At 44.9% G+C, this 14,305-nt stretch overlaps 1 protein-coding gene across 1 annotated transcript; it reads right to left on the bottom strand.

The window, feature by feature from the left end:
• Positions 1-3,225: 3,225 nt before the first annotated feature.
• LOC123747712 (autotransporter adhesin BpaC-like) lies at positions 3,226-4,410 on the bottom strand. The gene has a single exon (XM_045729932.2). The coding sequence runs from the start codon at positions 4,408-4,410 to the stop codon at positions 3,226-3,228; it is 1,185 nt and encodes a 394-aa protein (XP_045585888.2).
• Between the last annotated feature and the right edge of the window lie 9,895 nt (positions 4,411-14,305).

The raw sequence follows: 14,305 nt of genomic DNA, 5'->3' as shown, positions 1-14,305 counted from the left end.
TATTAACCCCCATCACCAGAGGACTCATGCAAGGGGCAGTGACAAAGGCATGCTGTGAAAGGATTCTTTGGCTCTTGTTGCACTGGGGTTATGATCAATGTTGTCAACAGAAGCAGTTGTGACCAAACTGTCATTCATTTCTTGTGAGGGCAGGTTGCTTGCAATCTCTATTAATCCCTAGCAAACATTGTCTGGCATCTGCGCAGAGAATTGATAAACACAGTCATAGAAGGTGTTTGTGTTCAAGTTTGAAAGCCTGTTATCCAATTTCCCCTTGCCTGTATTGGCACGCATCATCATCACCAGTGAGGCGAGAAGTGATGTAAGATGTCAGCCTGCCAATGACACTGTGAACTTCAGCAGTTATGCCATGGCAAGTGCCACTGACGTGGTGCTTGTCATCTGGTCTCTGATGCTGGACCCCTCATGCAAGGGGCAGTGACAAAGCCAGAGCCGGTCGGCCGAGTGGACAGCACGCTGGACTTGTGATCCTGTGGTCCCGGGGTTGGTCCCAGGCGCCGGCGAGAAACAATGGGCAGAGCTTCTTTCACCCTATGGCTCTATTACCTAGCAGTAAAATAGGTACCAGGGTGTTAGTCAGCTGTCACGGGCTGCTTCCTGGGGGTGGAGGCCTGGTCGAGGACCGGGCCGCGGGGACATTAAAGCCCCGAAATCATCTCAAGATAACCCTCAGTGACCATGCTCTGCAAGACAAGCAACACTGGCTTAAAAAGTGAATCTTGGCATCCATCTGAGAAATCGGTGAAGACATTGGCCTCTCTAAATGCTGTGGACCACCTTTGATTTACAAGCAAGATGAGCTGCATCGCCGTAACTCAAAGCAAAAAAAAAAAAAAAGGCAAAACCTTCAGAGAATGCCTTCATGCCCTGCCTTTTCCTGTGGGCCAGTATGTCCCAATGCCGTACCTGTAGCTGTTGATTTCAGTAGCACAGTACGAACTCTATCATCCAGTTAAACACTTCTAATCTCGAGGTATTAAAACGACAGAAAGATCTACCGCTTCAAGAAGGGTTCTGTTTCCTCGATGTAATGAATGAATTCAAAGACGACAGTGGTGGATTCTTCACTTTCATGGTGAGTGACTTTGGATTCGGCAGTTGTGAGACGAGCGTACGGGTGTGCTGGGCATTTGGCCTGGTACATGGTCTCCGGAGCCACAGTTTCGTCTGCAAGGAGTCTGACAAGTCGGTCTCTCTCTTCAAGAAGTCCAACACCCAGCTCTCTAGTTAGAAGTTTATTGCTTTGTGGAGACCTTCAGGGACAGATGCTAGACAGTAACTGATGATTGTAACCTAATATGCTTGCATACACCAAGTGTGTTCCTATGTTGGCAGGACCACATAACTGAGATGGATGTGTGTGGCCATGTGGGCTACAAAGACAGCCTCATAGAGAAGGCAATCACCAAAGGAAAGATGACAACAGACGAGGATGAGATAGGAGAAGAACTATCATAAACATCTGCAGATAATCTACGGATGATGAATATGTGCTAGCATGTTCAGGAAAACTTTGCATTATGAGCGACCGCGCATGACTCAATCCTGCACTTTTCGTCTAATCTCTTTACCCGCCATGTCTATGAAAGATTTACTTAATCCATTGAGTTCGACCATGATTATTGCCCTCACCACATCAGCTTTCTTATGCCATGAAGGGTGTGTCACGCGCTCTGCCACGTACCTCTGGGAAGTGTTACATTGAGGTACTGCGGTTATACCCAGCTCATCGACTGCTAACACAACATTAGGAGCAAAAAGTTGCATACAACTTAATATGATTATGAATAAACAGGATCAAAGTCAGAGTTCAAAATTAAAACAAAAGTTTATTTAATAAAACAAACACAAGACTTTAACACCTGCAATACATCTTTCTTGCACATCTATATGAATAAAAATGTAAATGTTCGTGACAAAATGCGTTGCTGAGCCACATCAACGTGTTGCCGGGTTCAGCTAGTGTAAAATAAAATGACATAAACAATTAAATAAAAAGCTAAACACAACTTTTTATTTAATTACAACTCAATGGCTCATACAAAAAAAAAAAAAGTAGAAAGCAGCACAAATTATATTACCAAAACCCACAAATCTTACCAAACTACCAAAGCAGTTTATCAAGACCAGTGAACTTTGACTGCACCGATGAGTGCCCTAAACCGACTGCTGGCTGGGGCTCGTCTAAACTGACTTGACGTCATGTTACGCCACCACACTCCCTCCTGGATCGCGGTGGCGTGACCCATAACTACTTGTCCCATCAATTACCTGGTGAGCCATAGTAGAGGCAGGGAATGAAAGTCACACACGAACAAACATATAACATAGTGTATAATAGAATAGTATAATACAGAAAATGTACATGGTAAGGTATGTGAACCCCTGAGTTGACTTACGGTTGACGATAGACTGCTAGGGGAATCCAAAACCCGAACACAGAGGGTTGGTATTCGACAGCAGATAATGCACCGCCTCTAGTTTCTTTCGGCTGGATAAAGTGTGGATACTCTATGAGGATGATACTGGTTAACGATTTTGAAGCCTCTAATTAACATGGTGATCCCTTTATCTCGTGGTGTTGTGGCCGACGTCGTGGTATCGTGGTATTCCTTATCCCTACGAAAGACAATGAAATCATATTGTAATGCATAATCATCTACGTTTCCTTTTACCACTTCTCTTACTGCTACTAGTACTACCTCCACTACTACAACCACATCTATAACTATGTTTTGTACACGAAGAAACAAATGCTATGGAAATAAGACCTTTGGCTTTTTGATCCTTAGAAGACAAACGATTCACAAGGAATAATTTGGGTTCTTTTTCTCCAAGATCTTTTTTTGTTGTGCATCATAATGGCATTCACGTCCACCTTCCAGACAAAACAGTTCAACGGGCTTGTAAATTAATTGAAACTGCAGTAAAGGGTTTATTCTTTGTTCAAAATGAAGGGTTTGCCGAGTAAATTAACATGCAAATTACCATTGTTTATAATGATTTGCTGGCTCTTTATTTCATGTGAGTGAATCACGAGTGAGTTGATGAGTCTCTACCACCACGGTGGTGCTGTGAGTGGTCGTTGGTGGTGACGACTGCGTGATGGAGGTGTCCTTACCCTTGTGACGCGCTCATTGACGACTGGCCTCCAGTTCTCTGGCATTGTGGATTATTCGGCGGAAAACGGAGCAATGTTTAATGTTATGTGTGTTGCAGTGGCCGACGTCGTGGTGTTGTTGCTGACATCGGTGGTGTGGCTGACGTCCGTGGTGTCGTGGCCGACGTCGGTGGTGCCGTGGCCGACGTCGTGGTGTCGTGGCCGACGTGGTGGTGTCGTGGCCGACGTCGGTGGTGTCGTGGCCGACGTCGGTGGTGTCGTGGCCGACGTGGTGGTGTCGTGGCCGACGTCGGTGGTGTCGTGGCCGACGTCGGTGGTGTCGTGGCCGACGTCGGTGGTGTCGTGGCCGACGTCGGTGGTGTCGTGGCCGACGTCGGTGGTGTCGTGGCCGACGTCGTGGTGTCGTGGCCGACGTCGGTGGTGTCGTGGCCGACGTCGGTGGTGTCGTGGCCGACGTCGGTGGTGTCGTGGCCGACGTCGGTGGTGTCGTGGCCGACGTCGTTGGTGTGGTGGCCGACGTCGGTCGTGTTGTGGCTGACGTCGGTAGTGTGGCCGACGTCGGTGGTGTGGTGGCCGACGTCGGTGGTGTGGTGGCCGACGTCGGTCGTGTTGTGGCTGACGTCGGTGGTGTGGCCGACGTCGGTGGTGTCGTGGCCGACGTCGGTGGTGTTGTGGCCGACGTCGGTCGTGTTGTGGCTGACGTCGGTAGTGTGGCCGACGTCGGTGGCGTCGTGGCCGACGTCGGTGGGGTCGTGGCCGACGTCGGTGGTCTCGTGGCCGACGTCGGTGGTGTCGTGACCGACGTCGGGGGTGTCGTGGCCGACGTCGGTGGGGTCGTGGCCGACGTCGGTGGTGTCGTGGCCGACGTCGGTGGGGTCGTGGCCGACGTCGGTGGTATCGTGGCCGACGTCGGTGGTGTCGTGGTCGACGTCGGTGGTGTCGTGACCGACGTCGGGGGTGTCGTGGCCGACGTCGGTGGTGTCGTCGCCGACGTCGGTGGTGTCGTGGCCGACGTCGGTGGTGTCGTGGCCGACGTCGGTGGTGTCGTGGTCGACGTCGGTGGTGTGGTGGTGTCGTGGCCGACGTCGGTGGTGTCGTGGCCGACGTCGGTGGTGTCGTGGCCGACGTCGGTGGTGTCGTGGTCGACGTCGGTGGTGTGGTGGTGTCGTGGCCGACGTCGGTGGTGTGGTTGTGTCGTGGCCGACGTCGGTGGTGTCGTGATCGACGTCGTGGTGTCGTGGCCGACGTCGGTGGTAAACTGGTGACATCAACCTGGGCCACAAGAGGTCACCTGTACTGACCGGGGGACCAGCCTCGCTACCTACGCTAAGTACCTGCCATAAAGTTTGAACAAAATAACACACATAATATTACAAATATACGATATATATATAATATTATAATATTAAACATATAAATATATATACATATATATTGTTACAAATATACAATATACATATAATATTATAAATATATAGATATATACAACAAAACAAGGCAATATGGGAGTAAATAAACAAATTTGTGGCCACTGTAACAACTTCTTAAAGACGAAGGTAACGGGAATTGAATGTTATATCTGTAAGACTAGATTCCATTCAGCTTGTACAGGAGTGAGTAACACTACGGCACTGAGAGATGGCCACTTGCTCTGGGTGTGTAAAAATGACCTGCCAGCTTGGAATATCCTAAAAAACCTTCTAGATAACATGACGCATGATCGGAAAACATCATTCATTGGAAGCCTACCAGCCATCCAAGAGGAGTGGGAAAGGAACAACAATTCTAATATACAAGGGGCGGAGGCTATAGTCAGGGATGAAACTGAGGCTGAAACTCAGGAAGTTGCAAACTCTGACTCAGTAGGCCTGGATGTAGATGGCAGTAAACTAGAAAGTGTACCAGACAGCACTGACAGCTCGATAGGTACAGACACCACGACGGTTCTCGATAGAGCAATTCAGAACAGAAGGACAGACTTATGCAAATTTTATGCAAAGGGCATATGCAGACATAGATATGCTGGTAATAAGAAAGGATTAGAATGCAGTTACCAACATCCCAAAAAATGTTTAAATATGCTTAGGAAAGGTGAGTGTCGATTTGGATCAATATGTAGGTTTTTCCATCCTGACATGTGCCAAACCTCACTGGAGGACAGAAAATGCTATGACCTTAGCTGCCCACACTTTCACGTGAAAGGCACGGAACGCTACATAAAGAGTGGCAAGCAGGATAATGAATTTGGAGGAAACTCTATAAATTTTTTATACCAGACCGGCAGAGAATTCAAAAGGAGCAGCATGGAGAGTGTATGGAACTGGATGCCAGATCCACTGGCATTCCAGAATTACAGATACAATTACCCACCGAAAGGGAACTACAACTACGACAGAAAACTGCCCTACAACAATCAGTACTGGTCAGAACAAACTCATTATGTCCACGATTAATGGACGTGCCGAAAAAGTCTCCCATTCAAACTATCACTAATAGAGTAACCTCATTCATCTTTGCCAACATACAAGGACTGAAAACAAGAACAAACAACAAAGTACAGTTCATAAATGGCCTCCTCACGGAGTCAAATGCAGTATTTGGAGCTTTCACAGAAACCCATGCAGGGGAATTGTTGGACAGTGAGATCTGGATTCCAGGATATAACCTATACAGGTGTGATAGGAAAATTAGGTCACATGGAGGAGTGGGTCTGTATATTAGGGAAGACCTTGTATGCTCGGAGCTCCTAAACGTTACAAATGAGGTGGTAGAGGTACTGGGATTAAAAATAGAGAAAATAAATTTAGTGATTATACTAATATACAAACCGCCAGATGCAACGGCTGAGGAATTCACAGAACAGATAAGCAAAATAGAGAATAGCCTTGATAATTTGGAGAACCCGATACCTGATATTATTTTCCTAGGTGACTTCAACTTGCCTAGTCTCAGGTGGAAAATAGCAAACAATAATATTATACCAGGAAATCTATCAGGACCTAACCAACCACAGATTAGAGAACTACTTAGATTCTGTGACAAATTTTCACTCAATCAGCAGATATCGGAGCCAACGAGAAATGAAAATATTCTAGATCTGGTCTTTACGAACAATGAAGACATTATCAGAGACATTACGATATCAGATACCACATACTCAGATCACAAACTCATTGAAGTGCAAACGACCATCAATACTCAGAATAGACCTAAAACGTTGATAAAGCGAGAGGGGCTATTCAGTAAATTCAATTTTAATAATAAAAGGATAGACTGGGAGATAATAAACAGGGAACTTACAAACATTCCATGGGGAACTGTTCTAAATAATACAAGTCCTACAGAAGGAATAGAAAAACTTACTTCAGAAGCGTATCAAGTCTGTCTGAAACATGTTCCTTTGAGGAAAGCCAGAAAGAGATCTAACGTAGAAAGAGAACGCAGACGACACTATAAACGCAGGAAAAAAATAACGGAACTGCTTATGCAGACACGAATTTCCCGTCAAAGAAGGAATAATTTAAATAGGGAGATTGAAGAAATCGAGCGGAAATTGAAACACTCATATGAAACTGAAGAAAGGCAGTTAGAACAGAAAGCAATTCAGGAAATAAAGAAAAATCCAAAATATTTTTTCTCATATGCGAAATCAAAAGCAAAAACCACTGCCAGTATTGGACCTATTCGTACAAGTGAAGGTTCATACACGGAGGATGACAAAGAAATTAGTGAAATCCTAAAAAAGCAGTATGAGGACATGTTTAGCACTCCAATAAACAACATGAAGGTGGAAGATCCAGACAATTTCTTTATGCGGGATATTCAAACCCCGGTAAATATAACTGATATAAACACGAGCGCACTAAATTTTGAAAAAGAAATTGAAAACATGCCCATGCACTCGGCCCCAGGTCCAGACTCATGGAATTCAATATTTATAAAGAAATGCAAAGTGCCGGTAGCACAGGCACTCAGTATAGTGTGGAGGAAGAGCTTGGACACGGGGGAGATACCAGATGCATTTAAAGTAGCAGACATAGCCCCTCTACACAAGGGAGGGAGCAAAGCATTGGCAAAAAATTATAGACCAGTTGCACTAACATCGCACATCATAAAAGTATTTGAGAGAGTGATTAGGAGTCAGGTCACCAATTTCATGGAGACCAATGACCTTCATAACCCAGGCCAACATGGATTTCGAGCGGGAAGATCGTGCCTCTCACAGCTACTTGAGCACTACGACAAAGTCACTGAGGCATTAGAAGAGAAACAGAATGCTGATGTGATATACACGGACTTCGCAAAGGCCTTCGATAAATGTGACCATGGCGTGATAGCACACAAAATGAAGTCAATGGGAATAACCGGTAAAGTAGGACGCTGGATACTCAGTTTTCTGTCAAACAGGACTCAGCGAGTAACTGTCAACCATATAAAATCTAGTCCAAGTGCAGTGAAAAGCTCTGTACCTCAGGGTACAGTCCTTGCACCACTGCTTTTCCTTATTCTCATATCAGATATAGACAAAAATACAAGTCACAGCTTCGTATCATCCTTTGCAGATGACACAAAAATCAGTATGAAAATTACCTCGGCTGAGGACATTGAAAAACTTCAAGCTGATATTAATAAAGTTTTCGACTGGGCATCAGAAAATAACATGATGTTTAACAGTGATAAATTCCAGGTACTCAGATACGGTAAAAATGAGGACCTTAAACATAATACAGAGTACAAAACACAATCAAATGTACCCATAGTAGGAAAACAGCATGTAAAGGATTTGGGAATAATAATGTCTGACGACCTAACGTTTAAGGAGCATAACCAAGCAAATATTGCGACAGCCAGAAAAATGATTGGATGGATTACGAGAACTTTCAAATCCAGGGATCCCATCACAATGGTTGTACTCTTCAAGGCACTTGTGTTGTCCCGTCTTGAGTACTGCTCAGTACTCACTTCCCCCTTCAAAGCAGGAGAGATTGCTGAAATAGAGGGAATACAGAGAACATATACGGCACGCATAGACGCAATAAAGCACCTAAATTATTGGGATCGTCTCAAAGCCCTCCAAATGTACTCACTAGAAAGAAGACGAGAGAGATATCAAATAATATACACCTGGAAGATACTGGAGGGCCAAGTACCAAATCTACACAGTAAAATAACAACGTACTGGAGTGAACGACATGGAAGAAAATGTAGAATAGAACCAATGAAGAGCAGAGGTGCCATAGGCACAATCAGAGAACACTGTATAAACATCAGAGGTCCGCGGTTGTTCAACGTCCTCCCAGCAAGCATAAGAAATATTGCCGGAACAGCCGTGGACATTTTCAAGAGGAAACTAGATTTATTCCTCCAAGGAGTGCCGGACCAACCGGGCTGTGGTGGGTATGTGGGCCTGCGGGCCGCTCCAAGCAACAGCCTGGTGGACCAAACTCTCACAAGTCGAGCCTGGCCTCGGGCCGGGCTTGGGGAGTAGACGAACTCCCAGAACCCCATCAACCAGGTATCAACCAGGTGGTGTCGTGGCCGACGTCGGTGGTGTCGTGGCTGACGTCGTGTTGTCATGGCCGACGTCGGTGGTGTCGTGGCCGACGTCGGTGGTGTCGTGGCCGACGTCGGTGGTGTCGTGGCCGACGTCGGTGGTGTCGTGGCCGACGTCATGGTTTCGTGGCCGACGTCGGTGGTGTTCAGCTCATATCTAGCCACCGGGCGGTTGTGAGGCTTAGTTCCATGGAAATTAAATGCCATTAGAAATGTGTCATTTCCCGTTTATTGGCTGTGTAGTGGTTCTGTTTGGCCTTTTTTATCTGTATGTATGTATGTCCTTGTGTTGCATGTGTGCCTGGGGGGCTCTCTGTTTTGGTGAGTTGGACCGGCTTCCGTTTGTGGGGGGTCGGTTGTGTGTGTGTGTTAAGTGTTGTATATATTTCTGTGGTGCGGTGTGGTGGTGTGTGTATAGGCTGTGCCCCTCTTGTGTGGGTTCCGCGGCCCCAGGTGCACAGTTCCCTGTGTTCCGGTGTTTATGTATCTGTTCCTATTCTGTACAGTTTTGTTCGTTGCTATATGTATTGTTTCTATGTCCATGTGCTTTTCATGTGCTGTGTCATGTGTTGTTTATGTCATGTTGTGACTCTCCGGTGACTTTTCTTTTATTATTGTATTTATGCCCCGTTTTATATCAACAACAAAAAAGAGAGTTAAAGCTTCGAACATAATAATTGAGTGAATAACTTTTTGAATGAAACTTTATAAACAATCACTTTTATGTCCCCATCGTCGAAACTAAAGGCCTTCAGGTTCACAATGTGTTAGTCAAATATTGACTGACTGAAGTTTATATTTGTAAACATTTAACTTGACTCCATCTGCCTATGGTCAAAGCTGCGACTCTAAAAGCTTTTCTTTATCCGGTATTGTGAGCACTTCATTAATATTATTCATTTAAATTTGACGAAAATCCGCTTGCCATTATATTAATGATTCATGTTGTCGTTTGGTTGTCGACTGCACAAGTCAGATCCTTATTTATTGAAATATATTTTTTAAATAAATATTGTAAAAGGTTTTATAAACTTGGTCCGGAGGAGTTTAATTTAAAACTTAATTTAATTTACTTAACTTTCAAGTTTAATGTCAAGTCAGTTTAATTTATAGACGATAGGAACAACTTGTGAATGAGAAGACTGTGGGCAAATGCTTTAAAAATGTGCAGGATATCAGAGATTCGAATCTCAACAGAAAACGTCCAAATTCTAATCTGAAGTGAGTAAACTTTGTATCTTAAACAACTGCGACATTACTCTCACTCCGTGGAATATATTTCCATTCAGAGTCCTTGCATCCGGCCTCTCAACTCATACATTTCATTTTGGACGTTGTGGCCCCGAACGTACAAATTACAGCGTACTCTGAAAAGCAGCGGCTCGCAAACATCCACTTTTCTTAGCATCGGTTGATTAGGTTTAGTGGGTGGCTTGGGTTTGTGCATTTCTGGTTAGGTTATGACTTTGGATTTTGTACGTTGTGGTAAATCGAGAGAAGAGACCGAACAGAGAGCTATTTGAAGCATATAATGAAGACGTAATCATCTTGACACTAAGTCGACCGCATGCTTCTGTACTTCACTCAAAAGAGCAGATCCTATTATTGAAAAAATATAATACTGTTGAAATTTTTCTTAATTGCATCCATTAAAAGTTAGAGGTGAAGAAAAATGTCTTATTCTAATCAGGTTAACACCTGCCCCCTCATGGAGGCCAGTATGGGGTCAGAAAAAGCAAATAAACAGGGATATTAAGGGCAAACAACGAGAGGCAGAAAATATAACAAAAATAACAAATGCAACAGCAAAAATGACGATATAACTGACGGAGACGCAGAAAAGGAGGCGGCTAATTATGCGAGAAAGATAATTAAGGAAGTGGAAAGATAAGACGAGACGATATTTCAGAGTAACAAAGAGATGACGGCTCACTGGACCGTAAGACGCAACAATTAACAGTAAAAAACCGAGTCCGTCAACGAGGACTCCTTGGCGCGAGGACCAAGTCCGTTAGTGAGGACTCCGTGGCGCGAGGACCAAGTCCGTCAGCGAGGACTCCGTAGCGCGAGGACCAAGTCCGTCAGCGAGGACTCCGTGGCGCGAGGACCAAGTCCGTCAGCGAGGACTCCGTGGCGCGAGGACCAAGTCCGTCAGCGAGGACTCCGTGGCGCGAGGACCAAGTCCGTCAGCGAGGACTCCGTGGCGCGAGGACCAAGTCCGTCAGCGAGGACTCCGTGGCGCGAGGACCAAGTCCGTCAGCGAGGACTCCGTGGCGCGAGGACCAAGTCCGTCAGCCAGGACTCCGTGGCGCGAGGACCAAGTCCGTCAGCGAGGACTCCGTGGCGCGAGGACTGAGTTTATTTTGAAAATAATTATTGACCACTCAAAAGCCTTATTATTATTAACATCTTTATTGACAAAATTAATTACAATTTTGCCTAATCTGAGGATTTTGATAGTCTTATTAAATTGAGGATAATGCTAGTATTCACTCAAAAGCCTCGCACCACACACGAGCCGTGACGACATGGATACAAACTTTTATCCTGCTCCAGTGATATTGTTGACATCCTAGCTCCTTGTCCTTATATCCCAGCTCCTTGTCCTTATATCCCAGCTCCTTGTCCTTACATCCCAGCTCCTTGTCCTTATATCCCTGCTCCTTGTCTTTATATCCCAGCTCCTTGTCCTTGTATCCCAGCTCCTTGTCCTTACATCCCAGCTCCTTGTCCTTATATCCCAGCTCCTTGTCCTTACATCCCAGCTCCTTGTCCTTATATCCCAGCTCCTTGTCCTTATATCCCAGCTCCTTGTCCTTACATCCCAGCTCCTTGTCCTTATATCCCAGCTCCTTGTCCTTATATCCCAGCTCCTTGTCCTTATATCCCAGCTCCTTGTCCTTATATCCCAGCTCCTTGTCCTTATATCCCTGCTCCTTGTCCTTATATCCCTGGTCAATGTCCTCATGTCCCTGCTACAATGAGTATAGTGCTTGTAGAAGTGGTTACAATGAGTGTAGTACTTGTAGAAGTGGTTACAATGAGTGTAGTGCTTGTAGAAGTGGTTACAATGTGTGTAGTGCTTGTAGAAGTGGTAACAATGAGTGTAGTGCTTGTAGAAGTGGTTACAATGAGTGTAGTGCTTGTAGAAGTGGTAACAATGAGTGTAGTGCTTGTAGAAGTGGTTACAATGAGTGTAGTGCTTGTAGAAGTGGTAACAATGAGTGTAGTGCTTGTAGAAGTGGTTACAATGAGTGTAGTGCTTGTAGAAGTGGTAACAATGAGTGTAGTGCTTGTAGAAGTGGTTACAATGAGTGTAGTGCTTGCAGAAGTGGTAACAATGAGTGTAGTGCTTGTAGAAGTCGTTACAATGAGTGAAGTGATTGTAGAAGTGGTTACGGTGAGAGTAGTGACTGTTGATGTAGTTGTAGGATGATTCTGAGTGCCATTCTCTCTTATTTAAATGTAAACATTGTTTTATATGTATAAAAAGGGGAGAAATTACCGTGATACTGAAGTGGTCTTAACCACGTGACTGTAGTTGGGAGTTCCTTGGCGGTTAACTGTTCTTTCATTATGCTTACCCCCTATTCCTCCTCCTCCTCTCTTCTTCTTCTCCATTCATTGCCATCCCATTTTCTTCCACATTTCAGTCCTTTCCCGTCCCGTCCTCAGGTCTATGTCTTACTACTGTGGTTTCTCCTGTTCCTCTTTTAGCGTTCCCTTTATCTTTTCAGATCATCCACCTTGGGGTCATCTATTTCTCTCATTTATTCTCCTTCTTCTCTCATCCACGTCTTATCACCTTTCTGATTGTTCCCATTTCCTGTCCTCTCTCACTGCTCGTTCTCTAGCCTTCTGTCCATCTCCTTCCCTCCCTCCTAAGCTCCTCCAGCCTCTCCACACCTCCTTTCTCCTCCCGTCTCCAGTATTGACCCAGCAAACACCCCACATGCCACTGGTGTTCCGTCTCCCCCCCCCATACACCTCGCTAAGCAGACGTCTACCCTCCCATACACCTCCCTAAACAGACGTCTACCCCCCCCCCATACACCTCGCTAAAAGGACATCTACCCCCCCATACACCTCGCTAAACAGACATCTACCTCCCCCATACACCTCGCTAAACAGACATCTACCCCCACCCCATACACCTCGCTAAACAGACGTCCTCAGATTTTAACACAATAATAACAATAGTAATTCACAAAGATGACTCACTAATGTGATTTATCACCGAGAACATCAATTGGAGCAATGAAGTGACTCGAACCAGCGATCAGGACACTCCCAGCACCGCACCTTACCCCTGTACCACGACAATCCCAGGTTACACATCCTGAGATTCCAATGACTTCCCAGGAAGTCTGGAGGACTCTAGTGAAGGCAATCCAAATTTTACATATAACCCTCCATGGACTCTGGTGTAGGAGATGTAGGTAGCCTTCCTCTGGCTTCACTGTAATCCATAATAAAACTTATACCATGTTGTGGTCCAGTGGTAAGGTGCGCGACTGTGAGTCCCAAGATCACTTGTCCGAGTCCCCCTTATTGAAGTATCACTGTGACGACGTTGTGTTGTGAAGGGAGGGTGTATAGTGTTGTATAGAAGGATGTATAGTGGTGTATAGAAGGGTGTATAGTGGTGTATAGTATTGTATAGAAGGATTTATAGTGGTGTATAGAAGGGTGTATAGTGTTGTATAGAAGGATTTATAGTGGTGTATAGAAGGGTGTATAGTGGTATAGAAGGATGTATAGTGGTGTATAGAAGGGTGTATAGTGGTGGGTGTATAGTCACCGTAACGTAACGCACAGGCCAGGGTGTAGGCGGGCTATTCGTAAAATCTGGCTGTGGCACCAGTTGGGGCCTCCAGAGTCTCCCAGTAGACTCAGTACAGTTCTGGGTTGAATAGCTTTTGTTCTATCGTTGCCGAGAAGGTTGAGGCACGTGTCTGGGAGGGATTTATATTATCAGGGGAAAGCGCTAAGCCAATATGACTATATAGCACTTGGAAGGGTTCAGGATAAGGATTCGGGATGGAATGGTTGGAGGGAGGGGGAAGAAATGGTGCCCAACCACTTCGACGGTCGGGAATTGAACACCGACTCGCAGGAAGCGAGACCGTCACCCTACCGTCCAGTCCAAATGGTTGATAAGTGTCTGGGGGCCACGAACGCTGGTTCAAGTCCTAAAAAAACTTCAATTGATTTTCTCATTAATAATAATAAATGGAATTTATAATATTAATATTTATAAAAATATTAACATTTATAATATTAAAATTTTTATACATATTACTAATTGTATACATATTAATATTTTTATAAATATTAATATTTTTTTATGAATATTATTAATATTCATAAAATATAAATATATACAATAATTTATAATATTTGAGTTAATTAAAATGCATTACAATCTTTATTATTAACAATTAATATAACATGAAAAAAGAATAAAAATAAAAATAAAATCATGAAGATGAAGATTATTTAGGAGAGTGATCTCAGTGGCAGGCAGCGTGGCAGGCAGCGTGGCAGGCAGCGTGCCAGGCAGCGTGGCAGGCAGAGTGCCAGGCAGCGTGCCAGGCAGCGTGGCAGGCA

The sequence above is a fragment of the Procambarus clarkii genome, chromosome 40 (genome assembly GCF_040958095.1).
Source record: "Procambarus clarkii isolate CNS0578487 chromosome 40, FALCON_Pclarkii_2.0, whole genome shotgun sequence".
Taxonomy (NCBI): Eukaryota; Metazoa; Arthropoda; class Malacostraca; order Decapoda; family Cambaridae; genus Procambarus; species Procambarus clarkii.
Note: the sequence above shows the minus strand (reverse complement) of the source record. Positions and strands in the feature narration are given on the sequence as shown.

Bases quoted from the DNA above. Each gene is read 5' to 3' on its own strand.
- LOC123747712 (XM_045729932.2), bottom strand. From the start codon at position 4,410: ATGTCACCAGTTTACCACCGACGTCGGCCACGACACCACGACGTCGAT.